The following is a 24,879-nucleotide window of genomic DNA, read 5'->3' as shown; positions in this document are numbered from 1 at the left end:
AAACTGGAGGTCAATGCTGAAGAAAGGAATCGAATCAATTTCCGTTGACTTTCGTTAATTTTCATTCAGTTTAAATATGAAACTTCCACACACTTTGTAGCCAGAGGCCTGAAAGTTAATGAATTTCGTGTAAGATTTGAAGGGTCGCAGTCCAAAAGGTGCTAAGGGACATTTTGCAGAAAATGGGTATTTTAGCCCTAAAATTATTTTAAAATCACTTACGCATCCAGTTAAGGGAGTACCTCGGTAATAGAATTATAAATGAGAATCATTTGATATTTGGATGGCAGTTGTATTAAAATGCACTGAAGCTCTGGTTAAAATTTTGAAGCCTTTCAGAGCTTCATATTCGAGAAATCAACGATTGAAAATAACATGAGGTCTTATGAGAAAACATACTTTTTGTAGTTTATAAGAAAATCGAAAAATGAAAAAAATCTGAAATAATTCTGACATGTATAGAATGTTATCCGAAATCCATATTTGCTTCTAAAAGTATCATTCAGAGACTATAAGAATATAAAAATAATTATTCATAGGGTAAATGTATGACTGACGTCAGTGAACTGAAGGTATGGCAATGTCACATCCATTCCACGTGCTCTAGTTTATGTGCGAATTTCAAATAACACGCGTGCTCACACGCAACGTTGCCAAACTTATGACTGTGACCGTGTGAGTCAATAACAAATCAAAGCGTTCTCTCAACTGACTTCCTATGTACCGAGGGTACTTCCTTAACAGGATTTTTTCGAAAGCACATTTTTTAGTATAGTAATAAAAAGTTGGTATGCCGCAGGGTGTCAAGAGAAATGCGGTACTTATCCCCCAAGTAGTTTCTTAATAATTAATATTAAAAAAATTATGTAAAATACCAGTGCCATCCTTGCTTAAAACTTGAAAACTTTTCCAATTTTCTATTATTTCTTCTTAGAAAAATAAAGTTTTTGTGGTGTAACTGCAGTTTAGTTTTTATTCTTATGACCCAAAAAAGCTCGGGCGGTCCCTTTTGTTTTATCTTTAAATAGTGTTTTAGATTTTACATAATGCTTTTTCGCTCTCATTTAAAGTTGCCTAAATGTCTTTTAACACCTTTGGGACTGCCATCCTTAATTTGTTGTTAAATAGTTTAATATAAAAGATTGGAAAACATCACATTAATTAATTATTTATACTTTTCATTTACATTTTACATGAGGAGAATTTACAAACAGAGTTCTTACAAAATGGCGTGATTCCTTAAAGCTATTAAATTAAGTTAAGTAAACATTATTAACAGCAAAGCTTGACACAATCAAAGGACATTATCAATATTGTGCTTTTATTTCAACCAGGGACTGTCACCGAAGTAACACAATAATTTCATGAGAGATAAATAGAATGGTTGTGTCGTGGAAGGCAAGACAATTTTCCGAATCAAAATAGTAACAAAGGCTAGAAAATATCTGTGTTAAATAAGGAGAAGGTAAACTGGTTTCATGGACTTAATAAAAATATACATATTTCTTAGTAAAATTAAGTTAATCAATTTTACAAATTTGTAATAACAGCAGAAATAATTAACATTTTAATGAATAGCTTAACTATTTTCCAAGGGCATATATACGCAAGACACTGTAAAAGTACTTTTTGACAGAATATGGTTCGTTTCTAGGTATAGAAATTCGCTTTACATAGCAATATTATTTAAAACAATAAACCAAAAATCTTCATCTTCTCTTTCTTTAACACAGAATTTTGATAATTATCGAAGTATCTTAAGGGAAAATTTGTGTTGGGCTTATCAGAAAAACTAAGAGAAATTAAGCAATCTTATGTTATTATCCTTTGAAAATAAATGATACTTTTTTAAAGAAGATATTGATTTGTGAATAGATTTAAGGAGCCTTTTAACGAACTACGATTTCTAATTAATCAGCCAAAAATAAGTTGTATGCGGTTCATTTCTAGGTTACCTTGTTAATTTATGGAAAATGTCATAAATTTTATTGGGTGATAGCCTAAATGTAAAATTTATGTCAAATAGGAATTCAATTATTAATTTAAAACAGTGCTCCCATTTTAAGGGAATGAAGTCTTTCTGTTTCATTAGGAATTACATAATGATACATTCACTAAGTAAAATGAAAATTTTATGATAAATCGCTGCTGCAAACAAGTTGTCAATTCGATGTTTTAAACTGATACAGGAAAATTCTAATTTTACTTTATAAAGTCATATTTCCAAAAGATCGAGTATTCGATTACTGCTGTTTTCTACCGACAATAACATATCATTCGAGAAATTGCAAATCAGAAGGGAGTCTCAAATTTTCAAAATCCCACCAATCGGTCAATGGGGGTATGCATCGTCGACAACAAAAGTTCCTTGCATCGTGTACACTACGCTCTTAAAATTCATCCACTCAAAAGAAGCTTGCATATTTAATCAGAAAACATTTTTAGACGTTTATATAAAAATTTGCCCATAAAAGAAAGTTCAAGTGCTTTGTACTAAACTCAACCAGTTTCTTCCATCTCCAGCAGAAGAAGTGGGGATTCTTATTTGTACTAATCTAACTGCATTCTTAGCATCTCCTAAAATTTCCTTGTATCCAGAAGTTCCCGGTAGTACTAAAGTTTCTTCACCTTCCCCATCTTCGTAACTATACAATTCTGCGGCTTCTTCGATGTCTTCCTTAGATTCCTCCTCTTCATTATCTAAAAGCTAAAAAAGAAAGCATTCATTAATAAATTATATGAGATTAAATATATCGCAGGAGTTGAAAAAATGTTTGTATGAAATGCATTTTCTTATTGATGAAAGGAGCGATTTTTTATTAATGGGAAGAAAAGATTCTAAAATTATTACTTAATATTTATTTATTTTTCAAATTTATCTAGGGTGATCCTGGTATTTCGTTATAAGCCACAGTCGTAATGCTTATTAATCTGGTTATTATTTTATTATACTATCAAGACATTTCCCTTTCAGGGTAGGCGAGACTCATTCGGTGAGGAGGATAGTAACGTCAGGAGAGAGGTATAGTTTTTTTTAGTTCGATTTAGAATTCTCGTGTTACTTATTTGAGTAACACATTCATTACGCAACACTGACCCAACCCAGGTTGCTGATCAATCTTTCTAGCAATCACTCCAAGTAAAGAGCCCCACAAAGTCGTCACGTGAGATTTCCTACTCGGGTCTTTTTGCATCCAAGGTCTTTTGTTTCAGGCGTCATTCACTCTACTGAGTCTCTTTTTGTTAACTATTTGTCGGCATACTTTTCTGCCCTGGTATACTTCTTTAGCTTACTTCACGTCAATACATTTTTTCATGCAAGCTGTTCTTTTTCTGTGGCTTTTTATGTCTCTTATAATTAGGGTCTCATTCATACATTCTAACCACTCTTTCCGCGATTTGCTTCTGCACACGCTGCCGTTTACTTTACCTTGATATACATGTTTCGTTAGTCGTTCATCTTTCATTCTCTCAACATGCGTGAACCATCTGAACCAATTTCGTTCCCATATGTCAATTAGTCTTTCTTCTGCACCACATTCTTTCAGGATTATCTCGTTACTCAATTTGTCCATCAGAGTCTTCCTGCATATTATGCGCAGTAATTTCATGTCAATACTTGAAGCTTGCAGACCAAAGCAACATCAAGATACTCGAAGATTTTAGTCCAACGCATCATTGCACTACTTAAAAAGTAAATGACTACTGGGCAGATTTTCTCAATTTTTAAGACTTCCAGCAAAAAGTCATGTGACACACAAGAAAATGCTTGCTTGTGGTAAAAGTATGCCATATGCTAGTTTCTTTGATGTTTATGTGCTTGCAAGTTTTTAAAACATCCCTTTTGTTCTTCTGTAATTCTGTTATTCTCGCCGTAGTAATAATATACCTTATCTGCAATTAAAGCTGCGAGGCACTCATAAATTGTTGAGAGACAGGTTATCGGTCGAAATTCAGATGGATTATTAGCGTCTTTTTTTTAGAAAGCATGTGCGTGATACCTTTGAGTATAAATTTTGGCATGAAATCTGAATGTTCGATGATGTATTGAAAACATCTTGCCAAATCAAGGTGTATACTCGACAAACACTTATACCACATATTGTGCACCACAACCGGACCTGGGCTTTCAAATTACTTGCCCTTTTTCAAAACCTCTGAAAAATCTGAATCTATAATACGAATAGGCTTCATTACATGGTTATTTCTTACTGTTTCCTTCTCTATTTGAAACCATGCGGTTTTTAAGTTGTTTCTGTTTATTTTTTCCCAAACACCCGAGCAGCAGTCCGCCATGTCTTCCAATTGAGGAACTTCAATATCGTCCTGAATATTTTACTCTTTACTTAGTTCGCGATAGAACCTTCTTTCGTCAACCTGAAAGTTTCGAATTTGATGACTTCTTGAACCACTCGCATTGTATCGAGGCAGTCTAGCAGTAAGAACATAAAGTCTTTGTCATTAAGAGTCTATAATCTCAAACAATATTTTTGGTATCAATGTTTCTATGTTTCGAGGATGGATGACTTTAGTAACATGGTGTATCAGCCCTCTGGTTCTATTTCCATTCTTATATTGAGTCAAACGACGTAATTCGTTACTTTTCTGACATCCATATGCAACCTGGTTTTTCATGGTGGATCTCATTCTCTTTCTCGGGTAAGGACAGCATTTGCAGAATTAGTTCTACAGCTCAAGGTTCAAACGGCTGCCACAACTGTACGATACATAAGAGTTTAAGGTGCTTTATTGGTGCACACAGATGCTTCGTAACGCACGTCTTTGACAAATAATGACTTTGGGTTAGTTTTAAATCTCTGGACTCTAGCTAAGCACGACCAAAATTCTTTTCAAAGTGCTGCAGTTTTTCTGGGATTGCACTGTTCACACCAACGGAAACGTTAATGTCTCGATGTGGTACAAGTGGATCCTGTACTTGATCTTCATTATCTCTCGTACTTATGCTTTTAACTCTGCACCTTGCAGAGGGAGTCCATCGCTAGTCGAAAGCAATGTATTCACAGATATTGAGCACATTTGGTCAACTAGATTATGTTCCTGTATTCTTATGACTAGATTCACGTACTTTTGTAAAAAGAGACGACGATGCTATCTCATCATATTTTGTCAACTTACCTCTATCAAAAAATGCAGGCGCATGAGATATTTGTTCACATTTCATGTCCATTTTGATGGCCTTCTTGGTTGAAGAATCTCTGCTTCTGTCTCTGGTTGAATTAGACCATATGCCTCCAGATGATTTGGTCTTAGTAGATTATTTCTGATGTCCTACTGATACATACTGTAACTTTCAATATATTTCGATATTTCTGTTAAGGTGGTTTGTTGCACATGGTCAACGCTATTTAAAGCATCCTCAGTAGACACACTTCATGTTCCACTGTTTACCGTTTGTTGCAGATGTTCTTACTGGCCGTGACTCCAGAAATGCGTTCCTCTTAGTCTCTCCTCATTGTTCTCTGTCTGCCTGGCACGGGAAACCCTGTCAAAATCAATGTTACCGCCAATTAATCGGATTTTTGAGATGCTGCCAGTACTCTATTAACTTCTCAGTATTTGAGATGTTCAGTGCGTCTTGCTTGTAGTTAAAATAATACTTAGGATAAATTTATTTATGTTTTATATTCCTCCATATTGTCATTACTTCAAGTATTAGCTCACAATGCTTATGGATCTCAGTTGTATATGTTGTTCGCAAGTGTAACAAGAACTTCTTTGAACTCATCAAATGGTTGAACACCAATCTGATATTCAGCAGGCTGATATTAACCAACTTTTGTTCTACTCATTCAACTTGCTCCAGATACTCATATCTATTTTTCACCAGTAAATAAACTTCCAAGATATACAGAACCATCAACTTGTTCAACCCTCTCTTTGTCTAATGGAATGTCGCATACATGTGCATAGAACATAACTCGTCCTTGCCCAACGCTCTGATTAATATCTAAAAAATCACTCGGTTTACCATTTACTCGTAGTTTAGAAGCCAACAATTGACTGCATACTATTTCAGAACTTCCAAACGTTGGAGCACAGAAAAAAAGTTTGCCTACTTTTAAACTTTTTTCTGTGTGATCTGTTTCGAATTAAACATCGGACCCACATAGGATTTTCCAGACATAAATCCAGATTGGACTTTGTACATTGGACTTTGTACATTTGACTTTGATACAACATTAGACGTTGTAAAGGAGAACGATATTCGCCTTTATCTAAACATTTGGAACTCCTACATTCTCAGGACACATATTCATCAACTCGCTCAGCCACCCAAATAAATCCTCATTACCCTTCTTAAGAATGAAAAAAATGTTGACCACAGAACCGATTGGATTTGTCATCATGTGTATTGCTACACTCACGATACGTTGGAAAGAGGCAGGGGTTTAAAAGCATAATTTTAGTGACCAATCACAGGGGCTCCTTCCCACCTACCATGAAACTTTGGAAAAAATTAGGGGTTTGAAACACACTTTAGCGAACAGTCAAAAGAAGCTCCCCCACCCCCAGACAAGCCGTTCGTAAGGGGTAGGGTTAGAATAACTTTATTTCTCGGATCAGTGTTAAGGGTGCCCTTCCCTTACGATACGTAGGTAAGCGGTAAGGGTTTGAACATTATTTCAGTTCTCAGTTACAGTGGTGCCTTTCTACCCTCACCACTTCCTGAAATGCTGGAAAGAGACAGGGTTTTGAACAAGATTATTTCTGTAACAAGTCACAGGAGTGATTCTCCGCCCCATGATACTAGGGAAAGAGATAGAGGTGCGAACAGCATTATTTTAGTGACTAGTCACAGGAGTACCTGCCAACTGCCTACGATACGTTGGAAAGGCGTAGGGGGTTAAACAACATTATTTTCTTGCAAAGCCACATTAGGGCCTTCCCGCCCACGAGACGTAGGAAAGACGTAGTGTTTAAAAAAATATTTCTTTGAATAGTAATTGTTTTAGAATACTGCCTTTTCTAAGTCAGAAGCATAATTCATGTCGAAAGTTCCCCATTTCAATGAAAATCGTAGTTCTTTCTGAATGTTTCAATTATATTTCATTATATTTATTTTTTAAATCCAGGTATAACAGCATATGAAGCATACACTTTGATTTTTTGAATTGCGTTACAAATTACAAAAAAAAAATGATTTTATTGAAATTTTTTGAGAATGCTAATAATTTTGTCCGAAATTTATAAGAATTCAGAGCAATAGTCCAATTGAAAGAGGGTCTTCTTAAATTGAAATGGCGTAAAAGAAGCCATTTTTTAAACATACTTATGAGTGGAAATTAAAAATTTAGAATAAAACAAAACGAAAAATGTTGTGTCAAAAGTATTTCAGGACAACATAAAACTTTTTTTCTAATAAAATAGTCGCAATAAGTCCGGAAGTTATAATCATTGAGAGGAAGACCCGGATCGTTACTTAAAATTTCATGCGTGAATAACCTAACAATCAAGTGTTTTTCAGGTAAGAATTACATGATTTTATTAATATTGTCTTTATGATAAACTCACCTTCAAAATATGGCTTGTCTAATCAATTTGGATGCTGGAATTAAACGCTTAAGCCGTCGAACTAATGAAAAACTATTTTTGACTGCATGGCATACAAATTCGTGAACAGTTAAAAAGTAATTATTATTCTGAAACAACATTTGGAAACAAGCAAAAACTTTATTTTTCATAACACTATCATGAAAACGGCATGTTTCATGCTTAAGTACTGAATATAAAAATGGCGTATTTCGAACGATGTGAATGAAGACGCACGAAATGACTCTTTTTTGGAGTCCCGTGACATAACATTCACCAAAAAGGGCTCTTTTCATAAGCATTCTTACAATTCACAACAGTTGAAATGGAGATAGTTAGATTCTAGTTAAATGAAGATGGAGATAGGTCGATGTTTTCAGCGATAATTGTAGTGTGCTCTTCTCGCCACCTAATGATAGGGGACCTTACAGTCGCTAGGTAGCACCATCTGCTCTAGTCAAAGTTCCGCAAAAATTCAAATTGGAGAAATGAAAAAATCCTATTATTATACAAAAATGTAGTAAGGGGGTTTAAATCATTCTTTTCTAGAAATCAGGAATGATATCTTCTTATCGGAGGACCCCGCCACCGAATCCCCCGACAGGGGCTTCGCCCCCTGCACCCCCACCAGGATTTCACCCTTGACCCCCCCCCCCCTTCTTACACCACATTTGACGGAACTTGCTGCATTTTCATGATCTTGTTGTACAAAGTATCGTGCGTGACTCGCGGGAGGCCCTTTTCGTGACTCGTGCACAGTTTTTGGAATCGTCTTCGGTTCGGGGCACCTTCGGTGCCCTCACCTACTACTCGTTCTAAAAACACAGCACTCGTGACGAAAAGATCTTCGCCTCCACTTGATACACAATATGCTATTGTTATTCTGACATTATTCCTGAAAAATACGCGTATTCAACAATTAGATCTTAAGCTTACTTTCAAACGGTATAACGCACAAAGTTTGAAAAAAGTAGTCACGGACACGTTATAGAAAGACATTAAATCATATTTAATCGACTTTATTTTTATACAGTGTATAGGGAAAGAAATTTTTACCGTTTGTGTTACTTTAAGGTACTACTACTGTGTTAAATAGAAAATCTCAGCGCGACTTTAACTTAAGACAACCGCTCTCCCGTTTTAAGGGGATTTATTAAAGTAAGTGAACGGGAAACAAGTTTCAATCAAAGCGGTTGAATGTTTCTGTCTGAAATTTTGGATCATGTACTATGAACTATGGTTGCTTTTCTATGCAAAGGTTGATGTGGATTTACAAAAAACAAGGTTAAAAATTATAAAAATTTGTAACCTATTTCAGTAAATGTGATACCGCTTCGATTGAAACTTGTTTCCCGTTTACTTACTCTAATAAATCCCCTTAAAACGGGAGAGCGGTTGTCATAAATTAAAGTCGCGCTAAGATTATCTATTTTACACAGTAGTAGTACTTTAAAGTACCACAGACGGTAAAAATTTCTTTCCCTATACTCTGTATAAAAATAAATTCGTTTAAATACGATTGAATGTCTTTCTATAACGTGTCCGTGACTACTTTTTTCAAACTTATGGCCTTATACCTTTTGAAAGTAAGCTTAAGATCTAATTGTTAAATACGCGTATTTTTCAGAATGAATTTCAGAATAACAAAATAAAGTTTTTTGCTCGTTTCCAAATATTGTTTTATAGTTAAAAATCACTTTTCAACTGTTCACCAATTTGTATGCTGTGCAGTTACAAAACAGTGTTTCATTAATTCCACGGCCTAAGAAATTAATTTCAGAATCTAAATTGATCAGTAATTGAAGTTTATTGAATATACCTCAAGATGTTAACATTGTATTATACTTATCGTGTCCGTGTAGAAGCCCGAAAAAGATCGTACAACAATTTTGTGTCATTCGAAAACACGGGTTTATTATTAGACAAACCATATTTTGAAGGTGAGTTTATATAGAAAATATTAATAAAAACATATAATTCTTACCTGAAAAACACTTGACTGTTAGGTTATTTACACATGAGATTTTAAGTAACGACCTGGGTTTTTCTCACGCTGGTTATTATTTTCGCACTTCTTGCGACTATTTTATTAGAAAAAAGGTTTTATGTCGTCTTGAAATACTTTTAGAACAACATTTATTGTTTTATATAATTCCAAATTTTTAATTTCCACCTATAAATAAATAGATAAATAGAGGCAATATTCTAGAACAATTACAATTCAAAGAAATATATAATGTTGTTTAAGCCCCGACGCCTTTCCAACGTATCGTAGACAGAGGAAAGACACTCCTGTGACTAGTCGACTCTATCCCTTTTCAAAGTATCATAGGGCGGAAAATCACTCCTGTGGCTTGTTACAAAAATAATCCTGTTCAAACCCCTGCCTCTTCCCAGCATTTCAGGAAGCAGAACCCTATTTCTTCCCAACGTTTTATCAATGGTTTTATAGAAGTCGGAAAGGCAACCCTGTGACTGAGCCAAAAAATAATGTTATTTAAACACATTCCCCTTTCCAATATTTCATGGGAGGCGAGAAGGCACCCCTGTGTCTGATTAAAAGCAATAATGTTGTTCAAAGTCTCTGTGTCTGTTTACTAAAGTAATGTTGGTCAAACCCCTACCCCTTTCCAGGGTATCGTAGGGATGTGTGTCACCCCTGTAACTGGTCACAGAAATAATGCTGGTCAAACTCCTACCCCTTCTTAACGTCTTGTGGAGGTTCGGAAAGCACCCCTAGACTGATCGCATAAAGAATGTTCATCGAACCCCTGCATCTTGCTTAGGTGAAAAGGCACTTCCGTGTTTGTCAAAATATAATGCTGGTCAGACCCATACCCTTTATTAAAGTCTCATGGGGTCAGCAAGGTACCCCTGTGTCTATTCACAGAAATAATTTTGTTTAAAGTCCATTCACTTTTCGACGTATCGTGGAGTGGAAAACAATGCTGTTTTAAATACCTACCACCGTAGGGTTCCAATGACAGCAACTGGTACAGTCGGTTAAATAAGACTGTGGCCACTGTTGTGAGAAAATGAAAAGACTCCATACGAGAATTATTTCAAATATTGATTTATTCGATCAAAAACTTTCATGCAAGTAACATACATTAATAGCAGGTCCAATCATCTTCAGCGTCAATAATGGCTTGGCATTTTCGAGCATTAAATATGCCTTTAATTATGTGATAGGATAAAACTCGATTTAACGTTTATTTTACATGGGGTTCCGCCAGCTTAACGTTAAGCTAGCGTAACCCCTGTTTTTTTTTAAAATAATGCAGCATTAAATTTGGCAATAGGGCATTTAATAAGCATTAAATGAGCCCTTAATTGTGAGATAGGTTCCAACTCCATTCGAAGAGGTGGTTACGTCAGCTTAACATGCCTAAGTATTTGGGCTGGAGAATGGCTTGAGAATATCAAGAGTATGAAGAAACTTCACAGCTGGCCCGAAAATTTAGATGATCACTTAGCATTGAAGGATCATCATAAAACTGCTTTTATTAGTCCAGATGATTCGGCGGAATTATTGCGTATGATATTCAGTTTTACGAATGACCCACTTTATTTTTCAAAATTAATATCAAAAGTTCTTAAACCACTTAGAGAACATTGTGTTCTATTTTATCTAGATAACGTCTTGATAGCTGGAAAAGATTGGCCGGATCTGAGAGAAAAACTTATTTTAGTTCCTAAAGTATTGAAAAAATAGAAACTCACGATTAATCTGTGTAAAGCTGAGTTTTTTCACAAACGTAAAAATATTTAGAATTTATGTTTTCGAAGAGTGAAATTGATTCGACTGATTCAATGATATGAGGAATTATTGATTTTCCGATACCGTCTGATGCACACGAGCTTCGAAGATTTCTGGGTCTTGCGGGATTTTTAAGACGATTTGTTCACAAGTTTTCACAAATTGCCGACCCATGGTAAAAGAGATTTAGTCGAGTAAACCGGTTTTTACAGATTTTCAATCCAAAAGCTCTCATCGAACTTTACACAGATGCGAGCACGAAAATCTTAGCATGGGAGCAAATTTAAAATTCCACTGTGCGGGGGGTTTGAGGAAGTCATTATTGGTCTTCTTCGAATCATGATTGGTTTGAACACTGTGAAAATATCGGTGAAATCGGTATTCTCCAGCCTGTGGAATAAGGCTGAAGCAATTTCATGTGAACCTTTTGGGTACTCATGTTCTCCCCAAGTGTAAGTGAACACGTTACTCTAACACGTTACACTTTGTTACTGCATCTTTGGATGAGCCCTGTACAATCGTAAAATTGTATAGATAGAGCTGTCTACTATAGTAAACAGTTTTTTCGGGGATTTTCGGCCAAGCAAAGTTTTTCTGGCAATCAAAGCTCAAGGTAAGTAAATCTTCCCTCTTTTCCTTAAGAAGCGAAAAAAAGCCTTACCTCGTTCTTTGTGTATCCTGTATTCAGTCAGAAGTTTTTGCTTATCACTTTCAATCTTTGCTGTCTTTACCTTCTCCTTCAGTTCCAAACATTCGGAACACACGTCAGTTCTCGGTGACCCACAGCCATTGTTAAATCTCGTATTGAATATCATGCGGAAGAATGAGTGAGTTACTTTGGTTGATTCTTCTCGGTCAGCGTTGTACATACCCCACATCTTTTTTATGTTCAGTTCACTGCCAAGGTAATTCCTAATAGAAGATTTACTACGGCAGTAGTGAGATTCTATGCATTTGAACGTTTTAATGAAGGCAATCACAGCAGCTCATCTTTCATGAAACGATCTAGATATTCGGTGTCCCCCTCTCTTTTCTTTAGGTATAGCACCTTCAGAGGCTATGAAGTTTTCACCACCGTAGTCACTCGGTGTTTTGTTATCTCTAGCACAACAAGGAATGCCTCTCTACATACAGGAACCGGCTTACCTTTAAACGAATGAAATGCTTCACACTAAATGCTTTTGGTTCACGACGCCCATTATTTCGACGGCGTTTAGGCGAGAGAGCCTCGATGTTTTTGAGGATAAAGGCATATTGAATTTGTTTGTCAGGTCGCTAATAAAAAGCTCGGTGGAACTTGTTGATCTCACTCATTGTTGAAGAGCTGCATCGGTAAGCTTGAGAAGAGTGCGCACTCGTTAGTTGTTTGGGATTTCCTGCAGGATAGTATCAGTAGACTGATAGTGGACTGATAGGGGGGAATTTTCAAATGACAAATCAGCTTGATCTAGCGGCTGTGGAGATGGTTGACTCTGAAACTCACTTAAAAGCCGAGTTGACCGGTTTTGGAATATTTCGTGATTTTCACACGCACTTTCAACAAGGAATTGGCCTGTTTTCACGTGGCTCTTATTACCAGTGGATCAAACATGTATCTTCGGACTTAGAAAACTGAAAAACCGCATTTTGCAAAATTGAGGAGATGGCCGGTTTTGCAACTAGACGAGGCAACTGTTCACTGAGCGGCGGAAAAATGCCTCTTGTCAACGCGATGAGTTGAGCTTCTTTCGAAACTGACGTGTGTCAAAATGAAATGGAGGATCGAATGCGTGGAATATTTTCGATAGTTAACTCCGAAGACGAAGTTTTAATGTACCTATACGTGGATGAAAAATTAAAGCGTAAGCGCGAAATTTTAAAGAAACCAGCGAGCGAACTAAATACAGAAAAGCGAAGCAAAGAATTATGAATTCTGAAACAAACTCTGTAAACGCGAAAATAATAAATGACTATATGTTATTCCCGATACATTGCAAAAAAGCATGTTTATCCGATACTACGATTCACAACGTCATACTGGATGGGAACATACTCTCGGTAAACTCGTGGAATTTATTGCTTTACTTATATGCGTCGATATGTAAAACAACACATTTGGGGATGTTTACAGTACATGTTAGCGAAGGCCAAAACAGAGCTTTAAGCTGGCCATTTGAATCCTGTCCCTCCGGCGAGTCGTCCTTCTTTTGTGGTTCATTTCGATTACGAGGGTCCTTTTGTGACTACCCTGCACAGAAGAAGTATGCTCTTGTCGCAACAGACAACCTATATAGATTCGTTTACGTGCGACCAGTCAAAAATACGAAGGCCACGAGTGTAATCCGAATGTTAGAAGACTTTATTTTAGGGTACGGAGCACCAATGAGATTTGTCACCGACTGTGGAACATGTTTCACCTCAGACATCTTCAGGGAGTTCCGTGAAAAAGACGGGATCCGTCATACTCTTAACTCACCACGCCACACACAGGCTAATGGGCTGGTGGAACGAACAAATAATACGCTTATTCCCGCAATTCAAGCAAGTTTACCTAATGCGGATGGAAATGATTGGGACTTGCGATTAAAGGAAGTTCAACAGGACTAAAATAAATAACTCAACCAGACGACAGAGAAACGTCCCTCTGAACTACTTTTCGATTAAGTCAACAGGCACGACGAAGTTGAGCTCCGAAAGCTGAGTATCGGAAATGAGATCATATACACTCGACCGGAAGTCCTTCAAGAAAAAGCTTGCGAAAATATCTTCAAAGAGCAAACTCGTTATAAAGCCAGGTATGACAAGAGCCACACTCCGAATGTGAATTTACTTGATCAATATAGTTATGAATGCGATCTATTTCGCGTAGCGACGTTTATATACATGATATATGTGGACCAGTAAATAATTAATTTGATCAGTTTTCTACATTATCTCTTACCTCGTGTATATATCTATTATCACGCAAATGTGACGCAAACAGGAGCAACTCATTGGGCGAGATGAAGCAACGGAACCTTTCGAATGAGACTACTTAAATTAAATGTCACGGCGTTAATACAATGGCAGAAGAGAAAAGTCAAATTAAGACGAAATCAGCTAAAAAAGTTTGTGTAACTTTGACAGTTTGCAAGTTATGTCATTATTTTGTTCCCGATATCCCGATATTTTCTCTTCAAAATACTTCTTTAGCAGGCTCTCAGTGTTTGCTGGCACTATATAAATATAAATATAAATATAAGATAAATTCTTGAGATTTTTAACTATAAAAACAGCTATATCGGGAACCTGAATTGCCGGCCACTTTGCAGGTATGTTGCCAATTCCAAACTAAAAGTCTAACTTTTATTTACGAATAAATCATTTTTACTAAAAATAAAGGGTGTTTTTTAACGTTGTTTTTTTTTGTAAATTAAAATAAAGCGCACAAAAATTCGTTGATAACTATTGTTGTTTGTTTATTTTGGTAGCGTATCGTATGCGATTTAATCTTCGAAAATAATTTCTGAAAAATATCCACCACAACAAGTCATACGTCATACTGGACGCCCTTGGAAATTTTTTCAATGGGGCTACGTTAAGTCTCCCATCTACGCCGACAAGCCGCAAATTTGATGAGCTAGAGGCCAAAACTGAGCGCGTTATTCTTGAAATTTCTCCATTCGTTCTCGAAAAAGTCACCAAAAATTGGGCCGACCGAATGAAATTTGTTGAACGTAGTCGCGGTGGACATTTGTCGGAAATTATTTTTAAAGATTAAATTGCCTACCATACGCTACCAAAATAAACAAAAAACAATTGTTGCCAACGAATTGTTGTGTGCCTCATTTCAACTTAAAAAAAACAACGTTAAAAAAACATCCTTTACGTATCAAATTTTTATAATTTTTGTTGCTGAGATATTTCTTCTTTTAGAGAATTTTCTCTTTAGAGCGCCCACTTTCAATTGGATTATCGCTAAAATGGCTATTGCCGAAAAGTTGTTACACTTTATTACCAGCAAGAATCTATTGATTTTTTAAAATAAACAATTAACCGGCGGTGTCACAATAAGGTGAAACATGTTTATTTTTCAGAATTTAAAAAAATCTCCTTGTGGGTACGAAAATTATGCTAGTTAATTTATTTTTGTTTTATGTATGTCAAGCAAGGAGGCGAAACTTTGAAAGAATGTTTAAGTGGCATGAAGTTATGGGCTTCTACGAACACAGGGATACTAAGAATTCATGTAATTCTCGGAAGGTACTTTAACGAATTCATGGTGTTATGAACAAACATTATTTAAAAAATATCCTTTATCTTATTATTCTCTTCCGTTACAAATAGCTGGTATATTCTTCTCTTAATTTTATTTAAATTTTCAAATTATTTTGTAAGCGTAAAGTTTCAACGGATACCCCGGCAGAAAAAAAGTAAATAGAACAAACAAATAAGTAAATAGAAAAATGGATCTCTGGTTCAAGTTTTTCCAAGGTGTGAAAAAGCTTCATTACAGAAAGCGTGCAAGGACAGCGAAGAAGTCCCGTCACTTCTTAATTATCTCTAATTCATCGCTAAATATGCCTTTCTCTCTAAAGGCGATTGCATTTTCGAATACGTGCCTCTGCTTCCATATAGCTTTTCTCGCTATACCTCGCATGGCCAGCGTCTGCCTCCGCGGTTAACACTTAATACTTCATTACTATTTACAATATTTACCGTTTTCTTACACCTAATTCCTCCCCTATTTACAATCCTTTCCACCTCTTCACATTCCTCGAACCAGTGCTCAAATTTTGCATCCCTCTTCCCGCAAAATGCACACATTCTCTCCTCTCTAGAAAGCCAGAACCTATTAAAATTCTCCATGCAACCGCATCTCATTCTCGCTATAAGTTCCTGACTTCCTTGCTCTCCTTTCTCACACAAATATTGCGCTCTCACTCTTTTCATAATCCACACATAGTTCCCGTTTAACCTTGACTCTCTTATTCTCTCCTCTCTTTCTGCCTTCTCTTTCTAAATGCCATTCTTTTCAACCAACTCATACATCCTTCTTCCCTCCTCGTGTATCCTTCTCACTTCATCCATCTGCTAGCAATTTGTTCTAAAATACCTTTCCCTTTCTAACTCCAACTTTGCACCCCACGTCTGTTCTCCTTCTCCCACCAACACTCCCTAACCAGCTTATTTACCCCCTCTTCGAAAAACTTCTCTTCATATTTACACGCTAGACTCCCTGTTGTGATCCCTAAACTCGTTCTTCCTGTCTCCTTCTCACCCTTCATTTTATATGACCATCCACTCCTCCATTCCATCGAAACAGTAAGCCCAGATACACAAACTCTTTCACCTTCTGTACCGCTTTTCTTTTTCACTTCCACTCCCCTCAATATTTCTCCCGCCTCTTTCCTGAACGCCATAAGCTTCGACTTGTCTGCATTTAACTCTAACCTATTTTTGTCCAAGTATGTTTTTAACCATTTTATCATCTCTTTGAAAGACTCTTCGCTCTTTGCAAGCAGCACTATGCCATCCGCATATGCGAGTGATCATATCCTGACTCCTCCTACCCTAACTCCTACCAATCCGAATGCTAGCTTACATTTCACATCCACGATCAAAATTGCAAAAAGCGTTGGGCTAAGCGGGCACCCTTGCCTCAACCCGCTATCCATTCATAATCCCTCGAAGATTGCCTTCTCTCCTCTGACCCTATCTTTCGTCAGGTCCCTATCTTTCCCTCTGGATCAGGTCCCTCTTCACTCCCCTCACTTCCATTGCCTCCCACAAACTTCCCCCATCCATCGAAAGGAACGCGCCCTTTAGATCAACAAAAAAACGTACAATTTGGTACACTTTTTGGTACCCCTGAAAATCCTTGCGCAGCCTATCTGTCAACAACATCGCGTATATTTTGTATACATATATACAGTAGTACGATCAACCCCTCCCTCCACCCTCTTGGGAAGACTTCCTTATCTGCTTCTATATCTCCTCGTCATTCAGCTTCCTAAACCTATTAATTATCTTCCACACGTCCCCTTCTGTCTTAACACTTCTCAACGTTTCTTCCACCTCTTTTTGCTTTTTATGCTCTTTCTTTTTACACAACACCCTAAACTCCTTGCTCATTTCTACGTGCTCCCCCCTTTTCGCTATTCCTTCCTTCCACTTCCTGTACTTCTTTTTCACCTTTCCCTTCATCATTTTACTTTCCCTATCCTATCGCGGCTTCACTATCCCTTTCTTCTTGTTCCTAAATATTCTACTTCTTTTGCACAAACAAATTTCTCTTTAAAAGTTTCATTGTTTTCGAAATTCTGTATAAAATAAGCTGGGGGTGAAGCCAATTTTTCGTTTTTCCTTAGATATTGCAAAAATATTGTAAATTTCAATTTTTTCTTAAATTTTGAGAAACTTCCGAAATATTCAACATTTTTCAATGTTCTTGGGCACATTTTGACTTTTTTTTCACCGTACAATGAAACAATAGCTTCAAAATGATCCCACGAACATTTAAAAATGTTGTAATATCTACTTAAAAACTAGACAAATTATTTGAAATTACTTAAAATTACTTGAATGTCATGAAATACTTCAATTCTCTGCATTCCTGGAATTTCTTGAATATCATGCATTACTTGAATGTCAATTACTTTAATTCATTGCATTCCATTAATTCCGCGTATTCCGTAAATTCCTTGAATTCCATAATTTCTTTGAATTTCATTTATGCCTTGGATACTACAAATTCCTTGCATTAAACCAATTTCATGGATTCCTTGAATTTCACGAATTCCTTAGAAAAACCGACACTGGAGTTTCGATATGATGCTCAGCTAGTGCTGATTGCGTGAAATGTTTTAGCCTGACTTTACTCTCATGTTCCTTTATAGGTTGGCTCACCGCTATTCCAAACATTCTCTCTGAGCTCATACCTTTGATAGAACACTGTTTCAATAATACTTACCTCTCTTTCAATAGCCAACATCTTTATAGAAAATCTAGAAACCGAAATCTTCAACCAAACCAAGCTTAAACCGGAATTTTGTTTCCGTTACGTTGACGAAATTTTTGTCATCAGGGGACATGGACTAGATGATCTAAATAAGTGTTTCGATTTCATAATTCTGATATCAAGTTCACAGTTGAAATTGATCAAAACGGAAAATTGCCTTTCTTGAAAGTACTAGTTTATAAAAGATCTGCTAATACATTAGGGCATGAAGTGTACAGAAAACCCACTCATACAAAAAGATACCTACAACCTCCTCCCACCACCACCCATCTCAAAAACAATCTTTCATCACCTCCCTTGTATACCGAACTGTCTCCATAACAGATAAAGATAACTTACAAAAGGAATTAAAAAACGTTAAAGAAATCCTAATACTATACCTAATAATCCAATTAAAGAAATTGGCGAAGCAATAAGAAAATAACTTAAAAAAGAAGTCAAAACAACCTAGTGAAGAAAGACAGAGAAAAACCACCATCATCGTATCCTAAATCCAAGTTGTCACAGGACAAAGAGGAAAAATTCTCAACAAACACAATATCTAAATCATATTCAAACCACCTGCAAAAATATGACATCTTTTAAACAACCCTGAAGACAATAAGGCACCTCTCAGTGATCGGGGAGTATATAAAATCCGTTTTTCTTATGGCAAAGTCTATATTGAAGAAACCTGAAGAGCGGTGAGCCAAAGTATAAAGGAACATGAGAATAATACCAATCCGAGTTGGCTTTGCGTCCTCTCGGATTAAAAAAGAAAAGATTTGATTGGCCCATAAAGTTCGACCAGTCTCCACAGTGGGACTCTCTGTACAATCACAGGCATCGTAGAGGGCATACATAAGAACAATATAATCTGATACTTCTATTTCAGGTTAATCTTGAAGAATTGAGCTATAATGTTCATGAAACGATGGCAAGAATTCGTAGCTTTGTACACGACTGGAACCCGAAATAACTCTTTTGTTATCATAATTAATCATCGTGAAAGCATTAAATCTGAGAAATGAGAAAAGGAGGTAAGAGCTGAGGGAGAAATTAGCGAGAAGAAAGGTATTTCGGAGAGGTTAGAGAATATGATAGAAGAGAAAGTGGGAGAGCATATTAATGGGAAGGAGAAGAGAGCGGATAGGAAAAGGATAAGGGGAATGGAGTTGAGAATGGGAGAAGATAGAAGGCAGACTGGAGAAATAATATTGTGATAACAGGGTTAAATCGAAAGAGAGAAGAAGAAAGGGAGGTCGTGAAAGCGCTGCTACAGATCAATGGGTGGGACAAAGGCAAGGTAGGAAAAGTTAGGCTGGAGGGGAGTAGGGAAAACTAAGTGGAGGTTGTGGAATCCGAGAGCTGAGAAGAACAGTTGGGGGTAATGCAAAACAAAAATAGGATAAAAAATAAGGTTGTCATAAATCACGATTTTACAGAGCTTGCTGAACGACAGGGCTAGGAGGGGGAGGAGTGAAGTGAGGGCGGCTAAGGTAGGGTAACGGAAAATAAAAGTAGATTATAAATTGTGGATATGGGGCGAAGAGAAAGAGGTGCTGAAGGAAGTGCAGGCGAATTTGTTTCATAGGAAGTAGGGGGTGGGGGTTAAGCAGGATGGAGGAGTGGTGAAGGTATGATACTGAAACGTAGCAGGGGTAGAGAAGAAAGATGAGGATTTCTTTATGTATATTTAGGAATTTAATGTGGTCGGACTGGTACACACGTGGATAAATAAAAAGGAATCGAATCAAATAGAGACAAAGTTGCCTTGGGGGTATAGGTAGAGGCTCCAGGAGGTGGTCTGAGTAAAGAAAATTGAAGTGGTAGTGGGGGGGATTATAAGGGGGGTTAGGGATGGATTAGAGGAAAGAAGTTCTCGGTGAGGGTAAAGGGACGGCGTCTTAATGCGAGCAGTAAATATAGGAGGCGTAACGTGAAGGAGAGGGAGACTCTACGGGACTCGATGGAGGATACAGACTGGGCGATGGCGAATGGCTTGACAAAAGAGGACGAAGAGGGTGAATATACATATATTAATAAGGCAGGGGTATTGGTGATAGATTCTGTAGTCATGATTATGACAGAGTGGGAGGACACGAAGAACTTCGCAATTAAAGAAAGGTAAGACTCAGACCATCAGCCATTATGGTTGTAGATAAGGGGAGAGCGCGGCAGAAAAAAGGTGGAGAGCAAGTTTCGTTGGGGGAGAGAGTAAGTTGGACGAAGGAAGCGACAGAGAAGTATTAGAAGCAGTTAGGGAAGTTAAAGAATGTAAAAAGATAAAAATGAGGATTAAAAAAGGAAAAGGAAAGATTGTAAATAGGAGAGGAAGAAGGTGTAAGAAAATTAAAATTTAAAAAACTGAAATGAGATAAAAATAAAATTTAAAATCCCTTTTTAACGTTCAATAATCAATTAATGTCATGAATTTCTGAAAATAAAACCAAGAATTTAACGATAAAATGTGGACAACCAACACAAAATGTTCTCATTGCAATCTGAAAAAAAACTTTCTCGCTTTTTTCCCCTAAAAAAGAAAAGAAAAAAATTCATTTTCTATTTGGACAAGAATAAAAAAAAAGAGTAAGAAAAATGAGAAGGCAACTCTCAATAAAAAAACATTTGTAAAAAATATTCACCAACGTTTCGGCACTCATACAGCACCCTTATCAAGGCAAAAAAATGAAATTTTTAGCTGGAAGGAACAGCACTGCAACCATGATGCTCTCTCCCTGATAACTAAGAATCCAAACCCGAGAATAGAGTGAAAGTTCAAAAGGAAACCCAGTTAGCCAGTTAATTAGTTAGTCGTTAGATTCTTGGTTTTATTTTCAGGAATTCTTCACATTGCAAGAAAATTTTAAATATTGTAAATAGTAGATAAGTATTAGGTATTAGCCACGGTGGCAGAGGTTAGCAATGCGAGGCAAAGCGAGAAAGTAGCGACATGCATGCAAGGCGAGGAGAATCGAGGAAGGCAAGCCTATAAGAGCGAGCGGTCTTAGAAATAAGGTGACGTTTACCTACCTAATTCAAAATGCAATAATTTAATGTTTATTACAAAAAATTAATATAAACAAAAACTAGTTTTTTCAAAACAGGAGAATTTTTTACCAAATAGTGAAATTTCCTACCAAATTGTTTGAGAATCGAGCCAACAGGACAAATTCTATACAAAAAGTGGAATTTTGAATCCGAGGATATGAATTTTCAACAAGAAAATTATCTTGAAACAAAAGAGACAAAATTTTTTAACCAACTGGTTAAATTTGTCATTACAGAAATTAATTTTTAACTAAAAATTGGAATTTTCAACAATTAGTTGGATTTTCACCCTAAAAAGAAAAATTTTCAACGACAAATGTAATAGTTGATATTTCAACCAGAAAATACTTTAATTTTGAATTTATAACAGTCGCTTTGAACAAAAAGAATATCTTTTTTGAACTGTTCAAAACGAGGAGTGCTGAATTTTCTGGAACTACAATTTTCGGACAACAGTCTTCATTGCCCACTCGAGGTCTGACATCGTTCTCCAAGACTTAGAGAAACGAACTATATAAATGATCGAATTTTTGGCTGCGAACTGACTACAACATCACAGCCAAGGAGAAGAAGGAGGAAGCAAGATATCGATATCTTCGAAGGGAGCTGTGACAACTGTGCCCAGAATATTCAGTAAAAAATAATTGTCCTTGTGATCGGTGCCTTCGGAAATGCGAAAAAATCACTGGTTCACAACCTCAAAACCATACCCGCATGTCAAAAACATGCCGAGGCGCTTGCAAGATGGACGCAGAGGGCTGCCAACCCTGGATCACCCCGAATTCTCAAGACACATGAGAGTTTCGCCAGCCTGTCACTCTGATTTCATCGTGCTCTGTAGCCAGTTTCTGGTGGGTTAAATTTGACTACTCCTACCAGAAGCTCTTGATACCACCTGGTCCCGCAGCCGTATAATTCTCCATGCCTCTTTATACAGTGGATGCTTACCATTGCAGATTTCTATAAAAATGCCTCGAACTCTCCTGGTTTGGGCAGGTCGTCCACAGTAATTGGAGGGTCTTGGAAGATTCGAAATGAGTTAGAGAAAAAATGTTTATTTTCTCTGACCTACCTCTTCCTTCGCTCTAGAATTTTTCTAGCATCAGATAGTGCGCATATTCTGTAAAAAATGTTCTGTCTGATGGTCAGCAGCTTTGAACTTTTTGAAGTGTGATGACGGATCCATAGTTCGCGCTTGAACTGTCGAACGCTGGCAGTGAACTTCCTGCTACATTTTATGTAGGCAATCACACACTGAATACGGGACGCGTACTATCTTGTCCAGCTAATTTCTATGCTGAGTACACACCACATCTGATGGTCTAGATGTCTGAGTGTTCGAAAACATCTCTACGAAGCGGGTCATCCAGTTGAGCCAGAACTTTGAGGTTGAGAGAAAGTTGGATGTTGATGCTGATGCAGTTGTTGCAAAAAGTGTGGGAGCTCTGGGTATAATACTACTGGGTATAATAATATATATATTATATATTCACCAAAGAGAATGTCGCTGCGCCATGTTAGCTTTTCGCTAAATTCGTTCACCCAAAGCTATTGAAATGTTGCCGGCTCATCTTATTGACTCCATTTTATATGACTACCCCAACTCAAGGTATTCGGCATTGTTATCGCACCTATTTTCAGCAGCCTTGCGCGTTCAATTATTTTTACACCGCATTTACAAGTAGGTTTGGTGTTAACATTGTTATTCCCATGAGCATTTATTATTGTTTTTATAATATGTTTATACATTTATTGTTGAAATATATATATTTTTAAATGATTAAGAACGAAAAAAAAGTAAAAGGACGCGAACGCATAACGGCAGACTATGTTCTCCTAGAACTAACCTAGGTACACAATTCAACCAATAGTCATTCCACGCCGATTACTTTCAATCCTTTGTTCTTTTAAGATTATGGTGTTTTTTTTATGCTGTAGTTTTTTGGTTATTTAGAAAGGGAGAGAAAAGTGACTGCAGTGAAATTGTGGTGAGTGAAGAAAGTAGGGGTGAGAGGCTGCATGAAATTAAAGGGTGTTGTTGAAAGTGTGAATGTGGTGGCAAAAGTAAAAGAAAAGGGCTGATTTTAAGGTTAGGTTGGATTTTGAGTTGCGTCGTGATAATGAGCTAGTATAGGGGGAAAAATCAGCATAGGAAAAAAGGAAAAAGAAAGATGGTAATAAATATTTAGAGATTGGCCAAAATAGTAAGAAAAGAATAAAAACAAAAATGCCGGATTTAGAGAGAAGACATGTAGGATACTGGGGGGTATGGAAATGCAAGGGGGGAGCTGAAGGAGGAGGTACAAAAAATACGAAAAAAATGGAAAGAATTATGGACTAAGGTAATAGTTAGCCAGGACGCAACAGAAATGTGAAATGTGGGCGGGGGTGTAAAGAATATGATGCAAGATATGGAAGCACAAGTAAGGATGAAAAGGGTGAAGAGAGTAGAATGAATGAAGGACGGGAGGTAAGGCATGTTTCTGGTGACATGAGGTTGAAAAGAGTATAAGTTTGAAATAAAGGGGAAAAAGAAGTTGTTGAAGGGAAGAACAAAGAGAATAGAAGAAGATCTGACTTGGCAGGAAATGAAAAAAAAATGGCTGATTGAGCGGAGGGCATGGGCGGAAAAAAGGGAAAGTAACAGGGTAATACAGCGAGAGATAGAATTTGGGCAAATAGAGAAATATGGATCTGGGCCGCGGAAATGGAAGAATTGAGAGCTTGAAAAACAAGGAAAGGGAAGGAAAAGCACAACGAACGGGGAAATTAGAAGGAGAGAAACGCGTCGGGGTTAACAAAAAAAAAGGGCTAAAGAGAAGGACTGGAGGAGAAGATACACTTAAAAGTGACTTCCGAATGCTTTTCGGTTGACCCATTAGAGAGATCGAAAGAAGAATTATTTTTCAGAAACAAAAGATATCTCTACCAAGGTATTACGTTTATAATACGAGTCAATTTAAAGGAATCAACGTCATTTCAGACAATTATATGGAAAATGAATTAAAAAAATGTTTAAATTAAATTTTATTTGGCAAAAGATTTCCATTCTTTCTTTAACTAGGAATTGAAACACAGAACTTCCAAAAGCGAGACGGATGCTTTTCCGTTGATCCTTTAGAGAGATCGAAAGAAGAATATTTTTTCAAAAATAAACGATATCTTTAGCAAGGTGTTACGTTTATGATGCGAGTCAATTTAAAGGAATCTGTATTATCTTAGAAGATAGTTACAATTACCCAGTGCAGATATATTTCTCACACAACGTGAAAATAGAAGCAAAACTATCGATCAGGTTAACTCTTCAATAACAGAATATATCTATTATCACTTCAGGCTGTTAGATGTAAAATGAATTTTAAAAAATTGTTCAAATTAAATTGTGCCCAAAAAAAGATCTCCTTTCTTTGCTCCACTAGAAACTGAAACTCTGAACTTCCGAATGCCAGTCGGATGCTTTTCCGTTGAGCCATTAAAGAGATCGAAAAAAGAATCTTTTTTCAGAAATAAACGCTATCTTTAGCAAGGTGTTACGTTTATGATGCGAGTGAATTTAAAG

General features: G+C 36.7%; 1 protein-coding gene across 3 annotated transcripts in view; it reads right to left on the bottom strand.

Annotated features, from left to right (window-relative positions):
- Window positions 1-1,963: 1,963 nt before the first annotated feature.
- The window catches only part of LOC117168799 (zinc finger protein 2 homolog), a 263,897-nt gene continuing 240,981 nt past the window's right edge, over window positions 1,964-24,879 (bottom strand). For all 3 annotated transcript variants that reach the window (XM_033354617.1, XM_033354618.1, XM_033354619.1), the window contains one exon: window positions 1,964-2,707. In XM_033354617.1, coding sequence (XP_033210508.1) covers window positions 2,480-2,707 — 228 coding nt within the window. In that variant the 3' untranslated portion in view covers window positions 1,964-2,479. The remainder of the gene's footprint in view (window positions 2,708-24,879) is intronic.

The sequence above is a fragment of the Belonocnema kinseyi genome, chromosome 3, assembly GCF_010883055.1.
Source record: "Belonocnema kinseyi isolate 2016_QV_RU_SX_M_011 chromosome 3, B_treatae_v1, whole genome shotgun sequence".
Lineage (NCBI taxonomy): Eukaryota > Metazoa > Arthropoda > Insecta > Hymenoptera > Cynipidae > Belonocnema > Belonocnema kinseyi.
Note: the sequence above shows the minus strand (reverse complement) of the source record. Positions and strands in the feature narration are given on the sequence as shown.